We start from the raw sequence: 19,595 nt of genomic DNA, 5'->3' as shown, positions 1-19,595 counted from the left end.
GTGAAGAAAACTGCAACATTTTGACTTGTGCTTTTCCCTTTAGGCAATAGTTCTCAAATTTTATCATGAGTCAGAATTACCAGGAAGGCTGATTTAGCAGATCTGGGTGGGATCTGAGAATTCATATATCTAACAAGTTCCTAAGAGATGTTGACTGGATTGATTCTGAACTTTTTTAAGGAAGCAGATTTGTAACATTACTGCCAATTGTCAAGCACGTTAAACTACTATCTACACAATTGCTGTTTGAGTCCCAGATTATTGTGCAGAATGGCTAGCCTTTCCAAAGTATGATTCACTGAAGCATGACAAAAAAAATTAGGTTCTCCGGGCACCTGGGTGGCTCAGTTGGTTAAGCGACTGCCTTCGGCTCAGGTCATGATCCTGGAGTCCCAGGATCGAGTCCCACATCGGACTCCCTGCTCAGCAGGGAGTCTGCTTCTCCCTCTGACCCTCCCCCCTCTCATGTACTCTCTCTCTCTCTCCTTCTCTCTCTCAAAATAAATAAATAAAATCTTAAAAGAAATAGGTTCTTTACAAAATTATGTTACCCTAAAAATTAGCAAAATATTTTTAACCTGTAAGGTATATAAAATTACTAACTTTGTTATTCTTTCTTAAAGCTTTTCCATTGGCTCCTTGTCAATCCTACAATAAAATTCAAAAGTTTTACTACTGCTTATATAGTATTGTCCTCCACCTCTCTGCTCCTTACCTTTTTAACTGAGTCATTTCCCTACGTCAAACACCTTAATTTTTGAAAACGCTGAACTCATTCTCAGAGTTTTTGAATGGATATACCTTTCCTCCTGCTTAGAACACTTTCATCCCTTCTTTTTACAAAGTAACACCAACATTTTTTCTTTCAAGTTTGAGCTAAGTTTCTTCTTAGCTCTTCACTTTTCTTCACTTCACTGTTTCTTCACTTATGCCACCCTTCGAAACCAGGTTGAATGATCATCCCATGAAACTTGCATTGCACACTGAAGTTACCTCAAGATCTTGGGGTGATACATTATCTGCTTGAAGGTGTAAGTACTATATACTGTTCAGATCTCTGCACTAATACATACTTAAGTAAGAGCATATTAATATTGGAAGATTTTAAATATCTAAGCCTTAGATAGGCATGTGGTTCATAATATTCGAGTGCTATCAGTTGTGAATTAAACCAGATCTACTTTCGTAATTACAAACAGAACCAACTTATCTTAAACAAGGGGGTTAGCTCCTTCTGGGATTTCTTTCACCATAAGTTGCCATTAAAAGTCTCTAAGCATTTTTCCCCAGCCAGCCTGGCAATTAAATGGATGTTAATTAAAGGGATGATCCAAACATTCCCTCTGGAAGTTCTGTTATTCCTTGTTTAGGGTTCATTCTTCCAGACCTTGTTTATGGCTTGACAGATTATAGATTTGATTTTCCTCTGCTAATGTCATAGACATATTATGGTCAACTTCCCACTTCACACATCACACATGAATATTCTATCTGCTTAATATTGTTGCATTATTTCTTTGGTCCTCCAACAGCTACAGCACTAAGAAAATTCACAAGCAGTACAAAATTTTCACCAAAGTGGGTTTCCTTTTATATAAAAGCACTTTTCTTTAGTGGTTATATACAAATATGCATATTTAGTATATATATGCATTATTTATGTGAATATAATGTATATTTTTTTAAATTTAGAAATACTGAAAATTCTATATGTACTGTACAATTTTATATCCTTTTTCCATATATTCTTTTCTTCTCATATATTCTTATTGTATAAGAATTCTATATTCTCTCTTCATATACTCTTATGAGACATATATCTTATACATCTCATGTATATTTTATATGATATATAATACGAATATATGGAGAAAGAACATAAAATCTTATAATACATATAGAATTTTCAATATTTCTAAGTTTTAAAAATACTTAATATTACTTTTTAAACACAAATGAATAGTCTTATGGCTTTTTGACATTTAACACTTTGATACAGAATTCTAGCCATTAGCAGTGATTGTGTGCCCTGACTGCACTTTAGAATCATCCAGGAAACTTTATAAACATCCATGTCTGAGACCTAATCCCAGAAGCTCTGATTTAATTTCCTAAGGGAATGGACCAGACATCTGCATGTTTATATGCTCCTGGGTGATTCTAATATGCAGTCGAGATTGATAACCACTGCTTTAAAGACCCTTAGAATCAGTCTATACTTATAATTGCTTTCTTGAAATATTCTTAGATTGTTAAAAAGAAACAAATTTGACAGAAATACACAGTCTTATTCTCAGGTTTGTGTAATGTTTCATCATAAGAATACTAAATACAAGTTTTTTGTTAAGAGTCAGTAGAATCTATTATCATTTTAAACTGGTAACAGGTAAAATTCACAACAGATGATCTTCTGTTGCCAGATTTTCATTTCACATGGTTTACGCTCCTGATAACAGTAAGAACACAACAATGGCACTAATTTTCAGATCATTGCTAGGGACTGATATCTGTGTCCCTCCCCCCAAACCCATATGTTGATGCCTAATTCCCAATTTAATGGTATTTGGAGGTGCAGGATATGGGTGGTAATTAGGTCATGAAGATGGAGCCCTCAAAATGGGATTGGATCTCTTATTAGAAGAAATATGAGAGACTTTGCTTCCTCGATCTCTCTCTTGGCCATGGGGTGATATAATAAGAAGACTGTTGTCTATGAACCAGTAAGACACCAGACACCAGATTTACTGGCACTTTGATGTTTGACTTTCCAGCCTTCAGAATTGTGATAAATCAATGTCATTGACGCAACTCAGTCTATGGTATTTTCATTGTATCAGCCTGAATTGACAGTCATTTTCCTAAATTTTGACAAGTTAAAAAGAAATAAGCTACATTATCTTCATTTAGAAACTAACTAGTTCTATCGGTTGGCACATAATTCAAAAGATAGCTGAGCCTATGTCTCCCAGCAGTATAGGGCTTATATGTTATAAGCTTAGGTAATTTCAATAAGCTAGGTTCAGTGAGTCTCATAATTAATAACAATAAGATTATGAGAAAATAAGATGTTCAGGAAATAAATATCAAGGGGCATTCAATGTTGAATCGAACTAAAAGTGCAGGTGGGAAACCCTGCCAGTAACAAGACTTTGGTGCTCCGGTCACACAAATGGAAACCTCCAAAGTATGGCAGTGTTTTGTTTTGTTTTTTTTCCTGCTTTTGTATTTGTTGATTTTGTAATGCTTTACTATTCTCAGATTCTTAGCTGATTCTCACTTCAAGAAAATTTAGACTAGCCAAAGGACTAGTAGGTAACAGGTCAAATGTATGTTGAAAAATTCCAAACTTTTCATGTATAAAGTATTATGCTTTCCAGTGGTAAATATTCTTTTCAGAGATAGAAAGTTTTCTATAATAAAATCCTGTTTTACTAATTATCAGCAAGCACTACAAAAATAAAATGTTGATGGAAACTGCTTGAAGTGCCTTATTTTAAAGAGTAAAAATATAAAATGCCGTACCTGAGATATTATTTTATATTAAATAAATAGATAATAGGAACTTTGGTGTTTATATTATGTACAAAAGCTGTAAGAAACCTAAATTTACAATTGTTAAGTTTCCTCACATTTCAAGAAGGGAAAATAACTTTAAGAAGAATTTAAACTTATAATTCTGTGATTTGTTTATAATTAGGGTAAATTCGCAATGGAAGAATGAGTCTTTTTCTGAGTCAGACATTGCATACTAATTCACATTGTATTAAACTTCCAAAAATGGACTTAATAAGAAATTTTGGAGCCTCAATTTTAGTATTTTTTTCTTGAAAGCTGAATATTCAGTCGCTTGATCATCCTGTAATTGTTTTTGCTCAACCATTAGTCAGCAGCAACAATGATATAACATCTGCTCACCTCTCATTTTTTCCATCTAGGTAGACAAAAGAAAGATCTAGAATTAAAATAATTACTATGTCATTCTGAAATATTTTACAAAATAAATATGTTGGCACAAACACTTTGGAAAACTCTTTGGCGTTATTTATTAAAGCTAAATATATGCCAACCCCATGATCTTACAATTACAGTTCAAGAGGAATAAATGCGTATGTCTAACTAAAGGTATATGTAAGAATGTCAGATTAGTCCCAAGCTAGGACAGCTCAAATATCCATCAATAATAGAATGCATAACAAACTGTGAATTTTGTGTAACCAGGCACTATAGAGTACTAAAAACAATAGGCTTCCATTACATTCATCAACGTGGATAAATATCACATGGTGTTTAGCAAAATAAACAAACAAAAAGTCATACATGAAAGAATACCTGTAGCAGGATCCCATTTATATGTAGAGTTCAAAAGCAAAACTAATTTATGGCAAAAGTCTAGAATAGTGGTTAACTTCAGGAGATGGCTTTGATTAGACTTGACAAAAGGAACCTCCTGGATTGCAAGAAATATATTGTATCATAATCTCAGTGGCCGCCCTGCAAATGTGTACATATGCAAAAATGTATTTAAATGTACAGTGATGATCTACTTACCTCACTGTACCTAAGTTACCTCAATTAAAGTTATAAAAATTGGTGTATTTCAATATGTTATTTTAAGAATACAACCTAATTACTGATAGCAAGATTTTGAATAGTGATTAATACATAGAATGTGAATTAAAGGAAAGAAAAACATTAATTTGAGAAGATATGTGTATCATAACTCTTAAACTATGACGTGAACATTCTCTTTCTAAAAAAATATACCCTGAAATAGAGACTGATAAAAAAGAGCAAAAATGGATTTATTATACTTTATTGTTATAGCTATAAAATGATAGTAAGTCAGATCCTTAATATTGTTAGTTTCAAGAGAAGCCAAAATTGTCTGCTATGTATAGTAGCAATTAATGCTAAAGCCACTGGAGTATAGTTCCCCGAATTGTGTTTCCTAGAATACCAGAAGGTATTCAAAATTTTCTATAGTCCATTTAGTTGGGAAATTCTAGGTTAAGCAAAGTTTAGAATATTTCTCAGACTTTAATATGCTCTTGTGCATTGTGGATTTCCACAGAAGCATACTATGCAGTTTTCTCCAAATGACTTGGTCATTAGAATCCATTTTCAGCAGAACAATTCACAGAAATAATGTTCTCAGGGGCAATGAATACAGACTTCTGAGAAGTGAATAAGGGACTTTATTATATCAATCAAAAGTAAAAATCATAAGATCTTATGGAACAGTTTTCCAAAAAGAGGGACACTAGACACAACAACAGGGTTTGAACTATAGCACAAAACCAATTCTACTTATGTTTTAAAGAGGCTGCTTTTTATTATAATGATGGACTTAGACAATGGCTGAGATTCCACAGGGAGAACTAAAAGGTATTGTCTTTTTTTTTGTTTGTTTTTTGGGGGTTTTTTGTTTGTTTGTTTTGTTTTTTGAGAACACATGGTTATTTGGCACATCAAGCTTTGAAGAGAAAGTTTTAGGAGCTGATGATCTAGTAGAATTATAAAAAATATGCTTGGCCTAGATATATTTGGACATATAATACACATAGGCACTGCATGTGCATAATTATGATGATAGTGTTTAAAACAAATACATCAGAAAAGATGTCCCTAGTAAGTGGAGTCCCTATTATTAGGAGATGAGAGTGTTATTCCCAAATCTATCACTACTAGATTTTAGCTATTTGGACACAATAACAATTAAGACCTAAATTATTCACTAGCCAAATGAAGATATTAGACTTGTAGACAAATAAGATAACATTTCAACTTGCAGTTTCAGTGATGCTTTTGTAATGGGTATATAGATACACGCAAATATGTTTTACAAAATATTTGTTTCTCTCCTGAAAAAAACTTTTAAAGTTGCCTTCAATTTTTATTTTTATTTTTTTAAAGATTTTATTTATTTATTTGACAGAGAGAGAGAACAAGCAGGGGGAGTGGCAGGGAGAGGGAGAAGCAGGCTCCCCTCCAAGCAGAGAGCCCAACACAGGGCTCGATCCCAGGGTCGGGATCCTGACCTAAGCCAAAGGCAGACTCTTAACTGACTGAGTGACCCAGGTGCCCCAGTTGTCTTTATTTTTTTTTTTTAAAGATTTTATTTATTTATTTGAGAGAGAGAATGAGAGATAGAGAGCACGAGAGGGAAGAGGGTCAGAGGGAGAAGCAGACTCCCTGCCGAGCAGGGAGCCTGATGCGGGACTCGATCCCGGGACTCCAGGACCATGACCTGAGCCGAAGGCAGTCGCTTAACCAACTGAGCCACCCAGGCGCCCCGCCCCAGTTGTCTTTAATTTATATATATATATATATATATTTGGTTTCAGGGGCACCTGGGTGGTTCAGTTGCTTAAGCATCCAACTCTTGATTTCAGCTCAGGTCTTGATCTCAGGATCGGGAGATTAAGCTCTGCCTCACGCTCTGTGCTCAGTGCAGAGCCTGGTTAAATTTCTCTCTCTCTCTCTCTCTCTCAATCGGGGCACCTGTGTGGCTCAAGTCTGCCTTTGGCTTAGGTCATGATCTCAGGATCCTGGGATCAAGTCCTCCATCTGGCTCCCTGCTAAGCGGGGAGTCTTCTTTTTCTTCTCCCTTTGCCCCTCCCCCCTGCTCGTGCTCTCTCTCTCTTGCTCTTGAGCTCTCTCTCAAATAAATAAATAAAATCTTAAGAAAAAATAAAAAAGATTTTCTCTCTCCCTCTCCCTGCCCACCACTTGCACATTCTTTCTCTAAAAGTAATTGTTTAATTAATTAAATATATATTTGGTATTAGCTCATCTTCATCCTTTGGGGATAAATTTGAGTTCTGGGAGGCACCTGGGAGGCTCAGTCAGTTAAGCATCTGACTCTTGATTTCGGCTCAGGTCATGATCTCAGGGTCATGGGACTGAGCCCTGCAGCAGGTTCTGTGCTCAACAGGGAGTCTGCTTGAGATTCTCTCTCTCCCTCCCCCCTGACTCTCCTCTCTGCTCTCACTCTCTCTCTCTCTCTCTCTCTCTCTCTCAAATAAATAAATGAATCTTTAAAAATAATTGAGTTCTGGAACTAGCTAAACCCTTTGAAACAATAATTCACAAAATCACTAGATAATTAAGACCATCCATTTCAATATTTAATTTTTATTATGCAACAAGCATATTTTACCCAAATGAAACTTTTTGTGACTCAAAATATATAAAAATAAATCAGAAATGTCCTAGGTGAAGAGGGAGTAGAATAAGGAGGGCTTTCTGCTCAACCTTCTGCTTGCCTTCCATTTTCATGTATTATTTCTTGGTCACATCCATGTAACCATAAGCTAAGCATAAAATGGAATGGAAACTGGTACCATCACTCATAGATATCTACACACTCTTTCCCTTAGTATCTCTAATACCTGATTAATACATGTTCTCCATTCAAAGTTCTGTGGACAAGCTATATAGTCTTAAATTTTTTTCAATATAATATTGCTTAAACAGAAACATATATCTATGTGTACACACACACACACACACACACACACACACACACACACACACACACACACACACAGAGAGTGGAATATTACTCAGCCATGAAAAAGAATGAAATCTTGCCATTTGCAAAGATGTGGATGGAGCTAGAGTATTATGCTAAGCAAAGTAAGTCAGTCATAGAAAGACAAATACCATATGATTTCACTCGTATGTGGAATTTAAGAAACAAAAGAAATGAACGGGGGAGGGAAAGAGTGGAATACCAAGAAACAGACTCTTAATTATAGAGAATAAACTGAGGGTTGCTGGAGGGGAGGCCTGGGGGGATGGGTTAAACAGATGATGCGAATTAAGGAGGGCGCTTGTGATGAGCACCTGGTGTTATACAGAATTGCTGAATCACTACATTGTACACTGTAAGTTAACTAACTGGAATTTAAATAAAAAGTTAAAAAATAAGAGTTATAAAATTTATTCATACAAATTTCTTAAATATCTATAAACCCAAAATAAACCTAAAGAATAAATACAAAAATTAAAAAAGCAATATTCGCTTGATGAAACAGAATTGATACAATTAGTGATACATTATTGAAGCTATATTAACACTTGCTACATACCTATGGTACTGACAGGAATGTAGAACCCAGTAGGATTAAATATCTTTTGCTTTTTTATTCTTCAAAGATGAAATAGCACTTCATTTTTAAGACTTGTTAAAACTCTAATATAATGTGATAAAGCAAGAGACATTTTCTCATCACAGTAGTTATATGTCCTTTTATTCTTTCTTTTCCTAACTGGAGTTTTAATTCCTTCTTGCCACTGTTAATTCTGCCATTTCTGGTTTGCATATTGTTAATCTCACAGGAGTGAGTTAGAGAGATAATATACTAGGAAAATATTGTTTTAGATTTTAAATTGGGTGTGACAGATTAACTTAAGTGGCTCATAAACTAACTGCAATCGATGAATTCCTAAATTTGTTAACAATGAAACATGAGTGAAATAAACATATTTTAAATTATATATACTAATATATAATTATATAATATATATAATCCTAAATATGCATACATATATAAATATACATAGATATGAAAACATATCTGTGTATATCTTTAGGTGCATTGTAATAAAATATAGCATTATTTTAGCCACATCTAATTTGTGTTGAGTTATAGCTTTTGATTATTATTATTATTTTTTGTTTAGTTAAACATTTATAATTCTGTCCAAAGGTAGACTCCTTTTATTGTCTTCACATTGTTTTCAATGAAATCACACTAAAAACTCCAACAGTAGTGGGAGCCTGGGTGGCTCAGATGATTAAGCGGCTGCCTTCGGCTTAGGTCATGATCCCAGGCTCCTGGGATCGAGTCCCGCATCAGGCTCCCTGCTCAGTGCAGAGCCTGCTTCTCCCTCTCCCTCTGCCATTCCCTCTGCTTGTGCTCTTCTGTCTATCTCTCTGTCAAATAAGTAAATAAAATCTTAAAAAAAAAAGACTCCAACAGTAGCTACATGTATTTAAAATTCTATAGTGATAAATATTTCCATAAAATAATTATATATTCTTTGAATCACTGAGGAAATGTAAAGCACTTCAATGACAGTAAGTAAAAAGAAAAACAATGTTACAAAAAATAGGCAAAAAATTTTGGACACTTCACAAACAAGATTTATGAATAGTCAGTACACAAATGAAAAAATTCTCAATGTGACCACCAGTCATCAAAAAAATTCATATTAAAACTACAATAAATACCACTCTTTAGAACAGAACAGCAAAAGTTGCATAAATGTAAAGTAGCTGGAAATTTTGTAAAATTGTACATCTTCTTTAGAAGAAGTTCTGGTGGTTTCTTTTTTTTTTCCTTTTTAAAGATTTATTTATTTATTTGAGACAGAGTGAGAGAACATGCAGAGGGAGGGGCAGAGGGAGAAAGAATCCTGAAGCAGACTCCCTGCTGAGTGCAGAGCCCAAGGTGGGCCAATCCCTGAGATCATGACCTGAGCCAAAATCAAGAGCTGGACCCACTGAGCCACCCAGGTGCCCCATGATGGTTTCTTTTTAAAGGAAAAATACCTAACTTACAAACCAGCAATCCACTAATAACTACTAACTATTAACCCAAGGAAAATGAAAATATATAACCAAAAATACTTGTACAAGAATGTTCATAGACACTTCATAGATTCTGTGATACATTCATATGATAAAATGTTACTCAGCAATAAAGGAGAATGCACTTTTGAGAAACAATAGCATAAATGAATATCAATAACATTATTTTGGGTGAAACAAATGTTACACAAATCTGCATATATGGCATGATCCATTTACATGAAATTTTAGAACAGATAAAACTATACTATGGTGAATAATATCAGAACATTGTTGGTTCAGAGTGAATGAGGGGGTCAGAGATTAACAAGGAAGAGGCATGAGGCAACTTTCAGGCGGGTTGGTGATGACTTTCAATATCTCGATACAATTGTATTTTGATGTTTATTGGAGAAGTGTACACATTTTTCAAAATTTAAAGAATAAAGGTATAAGATTGGGCCTTTCCATTGTGTATAAAATGTATCTCAAAAGAAAAAAAACTCTAAATAAATATTTAACTCTAATGATATGTACCAAAGTATTTAAGAAAGAAGAGTTTAATGTCTATAATATAATTTGAAATGAATAAAAAAGTAAGATAGATACATAAATGAAAAGAGGGATGGTGATACACACAAACAAACACATATATATGTGAGAACCAAGCATAATAAAATATTTATCTAGGTCTTGGTTACATGGATATTCACTGTAAAGTTGATTCAAATTTGCTGTACACTTAAAATTTCATTCCAAAATTTGGGAAAAAAGAAACATAAGGGATACACAATTCCCTTCAAAAATTTTCTAAACCTTTACACAATAAAGAGAAATGTTTAAATTATTTCAAATAATATATTTTAAAATTTTATGTTGTTGTATTTATTTAATAATTTGTTTCAGTATTGTCAGAACACTGGTTTTTGTGAGGGCTTTATAAAAGATTATAAAGCTAATTGGGAAAATATCCTGCAGAATGATGATAGTGTGGTGTCAGTACAGGTGTGGTGCCAAGGGGAATATGGGCCCTCGGACTTTCTCGTTAACCTAAAACTGCTCTAAAAATAGTGGTGAGCGTAGCATAACATATAGAGTTGTTGAATCACTACGCTGTACACCTGAAACTAATATAACATCATGTGTCAACCACAGCCAAATACAAAATACAAAAATAAATAAAAAAGGAATTCTTTTTTGGGGAAAAAGCCTATTAAAAAAATTGAGAAAGAGTAAAAGAGGCCCCTACCTCAGGAGAAAACAACCACATTGCCAGTATTTCTTATAGCATAAGTAAGCAAACTTCTGACTGAATGTTCAAAATAGACATATTTTTTGTTCATTATTTCTACCAATTGTTAGTATAATGATTGACAGCCCCGTCTCTGAATGGGCTGTTTGTTTAACCCACTCAACTGCTGATAAATTCACAATCACTTTCAGACAGCCTGGTGACTAGTTCAACATCTTAACCAAGCATGTTTTTTCTAGTGCCTCGTCTGGCGAATACTCATAGTTACCCCATTTATTTCTCTGTAGACTAGTCTCTATGAAGCAAATTCTCTGGCTGTCCCTGAAGACTGGTGCCCTTACTGGGTATTAAATAAAGTCTTTTATTGTATTTTCAATCAGTTCATTTGAGATGTTTACTTCATCAATAATGACAGGCAAACCAACATGTGTATTTAAGAACTTAATTTGAATCATTTTGTTCAGGCTCTTGTGTGTAGCAGCTACTTAAGAAATACTTGTTGAAATAATGAGTAAATGCATGTTTTTGCTGATTAAAAACTGGACTTGAAGAAACATGTTAATTTGGGGGGGCAATGTGTTAAAGGAAAACAGAACTGTTCTGGAGGATGGGAAACCCAGATTCTAATCTTAGCTGAGCAACACCCACCTGTGTGATCTTCAGCTAAGAACTTTGCCTCCCCGGCCCTCAGCCTTCCTAGCTGTATTTTTATATATACATATATATAACACATTTAATATATATTAAATATATAAATAAATATATACAATATATACAATATAAAATGAATATATGATATATAATAAACATATATATTTTTTAAATAGATTGAATATTTTCTACTATCATAAGGCTCTAAAAACCTAACTCTCAGCTCATATACAGGGAACTGATGCCCGAAATAAGCAGCAAGTAATATTAGTTAAAAATAATACCACACTTTTCAATTGTGGCTCATACACCATAGGGTGTTTATCGTTTAAACATGCTGAATGTCAAGCTTATAAATCAGGATATTATCTATCATTTATAATGCAGAGCTTTGCTAATTGAATTCACAATAGAATTTTAATAATGAAAGATGTACAAAACAACTTATAATTAATTTACACATTGAGGTAATGAATGAAAATGCTAGCTTGCAATATATTAATATTAATGATTAGATAAATGTATTTTCACTTCATTCACCTGTTAACTTACAACCCTTTATCCTACGTCTACAGTTTAGCATATCCACACTGAACCCTGTTAAAAACAGCCTACCTATATTTTATTTTTTGAATGGGAGGTAGCATAATGTGCTTAATTAGCAGATAATGAGGGTGTGTTAATAGTTTGTTTTCCTAGCAAACTAATTATGATGTAGCTAACATCCTTTCCACAGAAACGGTGAGAAAAGACAACTAGATCTAAAGATAAGAAGGCTTTGGAAGTCAATCTAAAGAAAATGAACTGTAATGACAAAGTTATTTCATAGCACCTAGGTCCTAATATTCTGGTTTTTCTTAATCAGTAGACGGATGAATGTTCAGAAAAACAGGTAAAGCCGTTTTTTAACTATCAGGATAGTTTTTTTTTAAATTATGGCGTTGGGTAAAAGGAAGCACTGTAACTCAAGTCACTTGAAAATCCATACTGGGGTGGTAGAAAGCATGATGTGTGCCCAAGGTTTATACATAAGTAGAGTTCTCTGAAATTCTGACAAGCTCGGCTTTAAGGCACTATATAAATTTGACTTTATTTGTGTATTTTATTATACTTTGTGTATAGATGTAAATAGAATACTCAAACGTCACATTTTTTAACATTTCAAACCTTTAAATCTTCAATGGAAAGTAGCTCTATTTTTTCCAGTGATAGCTACTGTTAAAACTTTACAACAGTAGTTTAATGTAGAGTCAGAGAATGTAAGGGAGTATACTTCTTGCAAACCACCCTACACCCCTACCCACCTATAATAGTACTGCTTTGAGAATTCATTCTTGAAGGGATCAAATGCCAATTTTCTGTAGTAGGTCCTCCTCTTGAGAATTTTAGAAGGCAGATAATATCCCTTTGTTAACTTATTTTTGGTAGGCAAAATGATTCAGTCCACTGTGTGCCAATTTCCCCCAGTTTATCAAATTTCCCCTGGTTTGAAGGAACAAACATGCAAGCAACACATCCAAAGGTGAGCAAAATATTTTTTTCCCCTTAAAGTTCCAGAAAGGACAAAGTTAACCAGGTAAGATGTAGGATGAAGCTATAACCATGTACTTGGTGTTCAAATCAACTTTGAAATACACACAGCATTAATTTTGGCTTTAGATAGATAAACTAGATGGCAACTCTAACCTCCCGTTAAAGGTGGTCGGTCCTCTCCATGTGGGTCGGGAGACAATCTTCCACAGCGCCTAATGCTTCTGAGGCCTCAGGAACAGAGACACTGACTGCCATTTGCTCTGGAATATCTGTTCAAGGATGTTTGTTTAAAAAACTGCCTTGAAACATAGAGATAATGTCTCTCTCTAGAGCAAAGAGCAAGTGTGTTTCCAGCCTTAGAAGACAGAGACTGTATCTCCATTCACAGCAAGGAGCAGGAAAGCTTACTGTCCAGTATGATGAAGATAAGGTCTGCCTTGGGTGCAAAGAACAGGCAGGCTTATGGCCCATACAGTAAAGTTGGTGCCCTTTAACTCACAGATCTTCTCATGTAACATTCCTGTGGTATGTGCTGATTGAATCTGGTCCTATTTATATTGCCCTGTAGAAACTGGGTTCCGGGAACTAGCTCAGTTAATACTAGAATCTCATTTCTCAGAAATAAAATTTCAAAAATGTTCTGATTTTTCAAACATAATTTCTTTGAGTAGAAGAAAAAAATCTGAGATTTATTAATAATATTCAGCCATTATGATGTATATGGAATAAATCTATCAACATATATATTAATTAGTATGGTCTTTAATATTTAATTAATTATTTGACCAGTAGTCCTTCACTCCCTTCATCGCCACCATTTTTGCTCTTAGATAATGTGCCAAATTGCTTCCTTACCTCCGCAAAATATATTAACATTTTAAGGGCCTTCCCTTGAACATGCTGCAAGCAGTCAGAGATTTCAGATAGAAGGGCACAATTTTTCCTCAGTCAGGAAATAATGCTCCTGGGTTTGCCTGAAGGTTTCCAGACTCTAAGTGGTCATGGTTTTGATGTGTTGTTTAATGTTTGTCTCCTTCCCTAGAGTTTTCTTCTGCCACTCTTCACCAACCCACAGCTATCATTCTTTTATACCAAAAGTCAAAAATCATCTCCCACAAATGATGTCTTTGAATTATACTGCACTATAGGGCATAGCAACACTCTCTGGACTTATTAAATTATGCCAACTCTTTGCTCATTTGCACAGTAATTACTCACAGAGACAAACATTTTGATTTAGAAAGTAAAGGAATCATAAATCACTTTAGGTTTGCAGGGGCAACTTTGTACCATACAGCTGGACATAGCATTCTCTGGTCACATAAAGATCTAAGAATTTTAGGGCCTCTAAGTGGTCCCACTAGGTATACTCAAAGAACTTTCCTATTGTCCTCCTAAGATCTTCCTTCAGGCCTGACTTTGATTATCAGCAGCAGCCAACAATGCAGCAGTGTGATGAGTGCTGTAGGTAAGAAAAGGGATGTAAGGTATAGTATTGTTCCTAACAGGATTCAAAGCCAACCAATGAGAGCATAGGACAATATGCTAGAATATTAGGACATGCATATTACAGGGTTATAAATGCAACAGGAAGTTACATTGTGATGGAAATTATGACCCAGCAAGTAGTAGAGAAAAGAAAGAAGTAGAGAAACTCTGAGAGTAAGAAAAATCCAAAGAGTGGAAATGAAACAAGGAGCCAAGATGGCACAGAAAAGGAGCCCAGGATTTCTGATGAGGTGATATGAGTGCAAGTTCTAGTTCTGTCTTTATTGGTGAGGATAGGCTACAGTCATGCAGAGGTAACAAGTAACTCCCAAATCTCAGTGGTTTAAAACAGAAGTGTTTTGTTTTGATTTTTTTCTCTCTCTCATTTCACATTTCAAGACAATCCCTAAAATTGCCTGGGTGTTTTACTCATCCTGGTTATTTAGAAACTTGGGGTGATTAAGCAACCACTACCTTGAACAGATGCTGTTTGTAATGCTAGAGGAAAAAGAGAATTCAGGAACATTTTATAATTGTAATCAAATATTCAGCCCAGATGCATCCTGTGGCACTTCTCTTAACTCACTGGCCAGAACTAGACACACAGTCCCATCCAACCGCAAAGGGACATAAAATCCTGCCTTTCTACCATGTGATCAGAATGTGGGGAGAATAGGAAATATATGGCACACAGATCAAATTACTATGAAAAGTTCTCATTGTGTATTCTGCATTAAGTTATTTAGTCTCTTGCATTAAGTCCCAAATCCTTTCTCTTAATTTTCTAGGTATGTGGCATTAAAAAGTTACTATACATTTGTGAACTCCAGTTTCCTCATCTATGGAATAACAATAAAGCCACTTACTACATAGGAATATTCAATAAATGACCTAATATATAGAATAAGCTTCTAAATTCCTACATTTGATGTTCCATAAATGTCTGTTGGATAAACACACAGTTGAAACACATGATCAGCTCCTTCAGACATACTGTGGACTATAATTACAATTTCTATAATTAGCATGATAGATTTATATGCTATTCATATTTACAACACAGACAAATGTGTTTTCAATCACATTTGTGTGTACATATAGTTGTAAATGATATAAATATGTACATATATATTTATATTTACAACTACAACATTTCTATCTAATCTGACAAATAAATCATATTTCACTTTTTGCTCCCCAGACACGATTCATTTTACAGTTGACACACAGATATTTGGTAAACATGGGTTCTAAACATATATTCATTCAAACTCAAAGTACTGACACCTCTCTGGAAAAAATGTGGAAAATAGCTAATATATATCAAGATCTATCATATGTATGATTTATTTTATTGTTTTCTAGGCAATAAATACATTCAATACAGTGGAGCCTAATCCAAACAGAAAATCTTCTTATCCATTCCCTAAGTCTTACAGAAATAGACGTTTATATTCTTTGCAATTTAAATGAAACTTAAGTTTAAAAAATAATAAATAATAGGAAATTAATCTATGTAATAATATTAAAATAATTTATTATAAACATTTTATTAAGAATTGCTCTGCTGATTTTACTCTCACAAACAGAACAAATTATACCTAATTAATTTATTATTAATTACAATAAACTATATAATATATTCTGTATCAGATATATATATGATTTCAGCCTTATTCTAGTCAGCAGATGGAATCATTCATTCCATATTCATTTATTAAGTGTTGACTATGTGCCGACCACAATTCTAGGTGCTATGGTATAGCAAGATGAATAGTAGTTCACGTCATAATGGAAGGGAACATCCAAAAAACGAATAAATAGGACATGGTGACCCATGACCATGACAAATGGTGAAAATATATTTTAAAAGGGGAGAAAAGAAATGCCTGTGACTTCCTTTTTTAATTATGGTCTGGGGAGGCTTCACCAATAAGTTTGCACGTGAGCCTAGCTGAAACGGAAATCAGTGGGAAAAGAATGACAGGGCATTTCTGGGACCCAAATAATGATTGATTCAAATAGAAATAAAGGCCCTAATGAGATGAATCATCAAGGTCTTGGGGAAATAAAAGTACTTCCCTGCAGTTGGGTGGGGATGTTGTTAGTGAGCAGAAAGTACTTGGCGAGGTTTTGGCAGGGACGTGTACAACTCAGGGTACTTCTTTACTACCGTCAAGTACACGCTTCCACACACACACTCACGAATGACTTTTATAGTTTAATCTTACCTCTGGCCTAAGTCATTTGAAAGTTAGTTCTTACATTTTGCTTCCCTGCTTTTAAATACCAGTAATCATATATTACCTCTAACTATTTAGAGGTAAGAGCCACAGAGATAGAAAAGATTGGGAGGTAACTTTGATCATTTTGGGTGATTATTCGTGTTTCTCAAGTAGTCTTAACTCATAGTGTTGTTTCTTTTCTTTAAAGGTTTACTAAATCTCACAGAAATGCATGGTAAATAATTTATCTTCAACGTCCAGATTTAATCCAAAACAGTTTGTTTATAAATGTACACTGACACATAAAAACCCCTGGTATTATATTTAGCAAGAGAACAATGAAAACAGCATAGGCATGCATTCTCCCGGTCATTTTTCTGCCACGGAGCCAATTAAACCATATCTATTATGATCATGGCACCAGGAATGAAAGGATTAGAAAGGCACAGTCTCTGACCTCAAGACACATGACTTAGGGTAGACAAACAGCACCGAATACATATTCACTGCTATGTAACAGAATGAGCCAATATACTGTAGTAATAATATCTTTTGAGAGTGTTCATAAGGGGGTTATTATTTCTATGCTTTGGCCTAGGATAAAACTGATTGTTAGTTTATGAGGTAGAGGACACAAATGATAACTGAATGATACTGGGACAAGGTCAATTCTCCAGCTGCATTTATCCAGAAACTTACTTTTACATGTGACTAAATTTCAACAATGATTTTTAACACTGAAGTATACTTTCATATTTTACTTATTTTATATTTTCTGGCTATTAAATCTATAAATAATAATAATAAATAATAAATCTATACTGCATGTATAGATCTAGTCAATTAATATACTCAATAAATGTAGACATTCCTAAAATCTCTTAACATTTCTAAAAATCTTGATTTTTCATATATCAAATGAAAAAGGTACATCTTTAAAGATTGTTTTGGAGATTAAATGAAATACTACATTTAAGAGATTACCCTATGGTCTGGCACATAAAACTCCCAGCCAAGTTGAGCGATTTTATCAAAACATTATAATAGTATGGAAGAATTTCAGCAAAAACATGTATGCAATGTATACGGATACAATGTAAATATATGCATATATGTATACAACACAGGTCTGAACTGAATCAGTCCAGTTATACACATTTTTTAAATTAATACAGTACTGTACTGTCAATGTATTTTTTTCTTCCTTATAATTTTTAATAACATTTTCTTTTCTCTCAGTTACTTTATTGTGAGAATATAGTATATAACACATTTACAAAATATGTGTTCATTGTTTATATTATCAGTAAAGCTTCAGTCAACAGTAGACTATTAATATTTAAGATTTAAGGGTCAAAAGTTATGTGTGGGGTGCCTGGGTGGCTCAGTCGCTTAAGCATCTGCCTTCAGATCAGGTCATGATCCCAGGGTCCTGGGATTGAGCACCATGTTGGCTCTCTGCTCAGTGGGAAGCCTGCTTCTCCCTCTGCCTGACACTCCCCCTGCTTGTGTTCTCTCTCTCTCTCTTTCACTCTTTGTGTCAAATAAATAAAATCTTTAAAAATATAGTTATGTGTGGATTTTCGACTATGCAGGGGCCAGCATCCCTAACACCAATGTTGTTCACGGATCAACTGTACTTATATTTATTTCAAGGGTTTTTTTTTTGTTTTTTTTAAGACAAGCAACATAAGAAATTTTAAAATATATATTTTCCCATAATTAGCATGTCAGTTTTTGTCTTATTTTCTACTATGAAAATCAAAATGTATTATAAACTTTTAATTTGATTGAATAAAAAGTTACTTTACTATTAAAAAGTTGCTCTATTATTAAAGCTTAATGTAAGTACATAATCTATATAATTTATAGTATGCCTGAATGTCAATTTATTTTATACCTGAAAATATTTATCATAAGGAAGTGAAGTATTTCCCCAATATTAAAGAACTTAAAATTATGATTTTTTATGAAATTAAAATGTCTAATGATTTCTATAAATACTAATTCTTGGCCAACCTATATATCTCCAGATTGTATAGACATCATTTTTTGTTTACTTTATTGCAAATGAAAAAAAATAACACTTAATGTTTTAGTCTAAAAAGTTCTGAACTTAATATGGGAATAAAGAAACTAGTCTATCTAGTTGATTTGGTCTTAACATATTTACTTATTTTCGTGTCTATCTATGACTTAATGTAAATTATAATGATTTTTTTTTCAATGAGCCATCTCTATATTTTGTCAAGAAATATTTAATTCCCCAAATTATAAATTTCCAAATTACTACCATTTCATGTTTTAAAATGTGCACTTTTATACGAAAATTATATTCTGGAGGCATATAATGAAATAAGTGCTCCTAAGTGAATAATAAAGCAGACACCTAGTAGTTCAGTTCATAATTACTAGGTGCTGTGAGCAAATTCAGAATGCTGACTGTACCTTGTGTCGCAATCTTATCAGAGGTTGGTAGGACTGAACGCCATATCCTGCTTCTTTGGTTGGCCTTCCTTCTGACTCCAGAAAAATGAATCCGAGAACCAAAACAGCTGACCAGCACTTAAACATTCTTATTGCTTTTCACCTGTGAAAATTAGCATTGCAAGTAATCAGAAAATCCATTATATACTGAAAAAAAATCATCAAGAAATATTCAATAGTGCATGGAAATCTCCACAGATCTAATCAAAACTTGTGGGCAATTGCCAACTGAATCCATAATAGGTACACATCTCCAAAAAAAGATTATGATCCCTTTGATCATAACAAACACTGTTTTTTCACTCATACAGCCTTACACAACATTAAATACACAGAGATATAAATGCCAATCAAAATGTATCAAGGATAATTAATTAAAATA

At 33.8% G+C, this 19,595-nt stretch overlaps 1 protein-coding gene across 3 annotated transcripts in view; it reads right to left on the bottom strand.

Annotated features, from left to right (window-relative positions):
- Positions 1–19,300, bottom strand: part of FSTL5 (follistatin like 5) — a 692,987-nt gene extending 673,687 nt beyond the window's left edge. For all 3 annotated transcript variants that reach the window (XM_028104409.2, XM_028104410.2, XM_028104411.1), the window contains exon 1: positions 19,175–19,300. In XM_028104409.2, coding sequence (XP_027960210.1) covers positions 19,175–19,300 — 126 coding nt within the window. The remainder of the gene's footprint in view (positions 1–19,174) is intronic.
- Positions 19,301–19,595: the final 295 nt, after the last annotated feature.

The sequence above is a fragment of the Eumetopias jubatus genome, unplaced genomic scaffold, assembly GCF_037043125.1.
Source record: "Eumetopias jubatus isolate StellerSeaLion01/CBP00866 unplaced genomic scaffold, mEumJub1_p1.0 scaffold_2, whole genome shotgun sequence".
Classification (NCBI taxonomy): Eukaryota; Metazoa; Chordata; class Mammalia; order Carnivora; family Otariidae; genus Eumetopias; species Eumetopias jubatus.
This window is presented reverse-complemented; position numbering and strand designations above follow the sequence as displayed.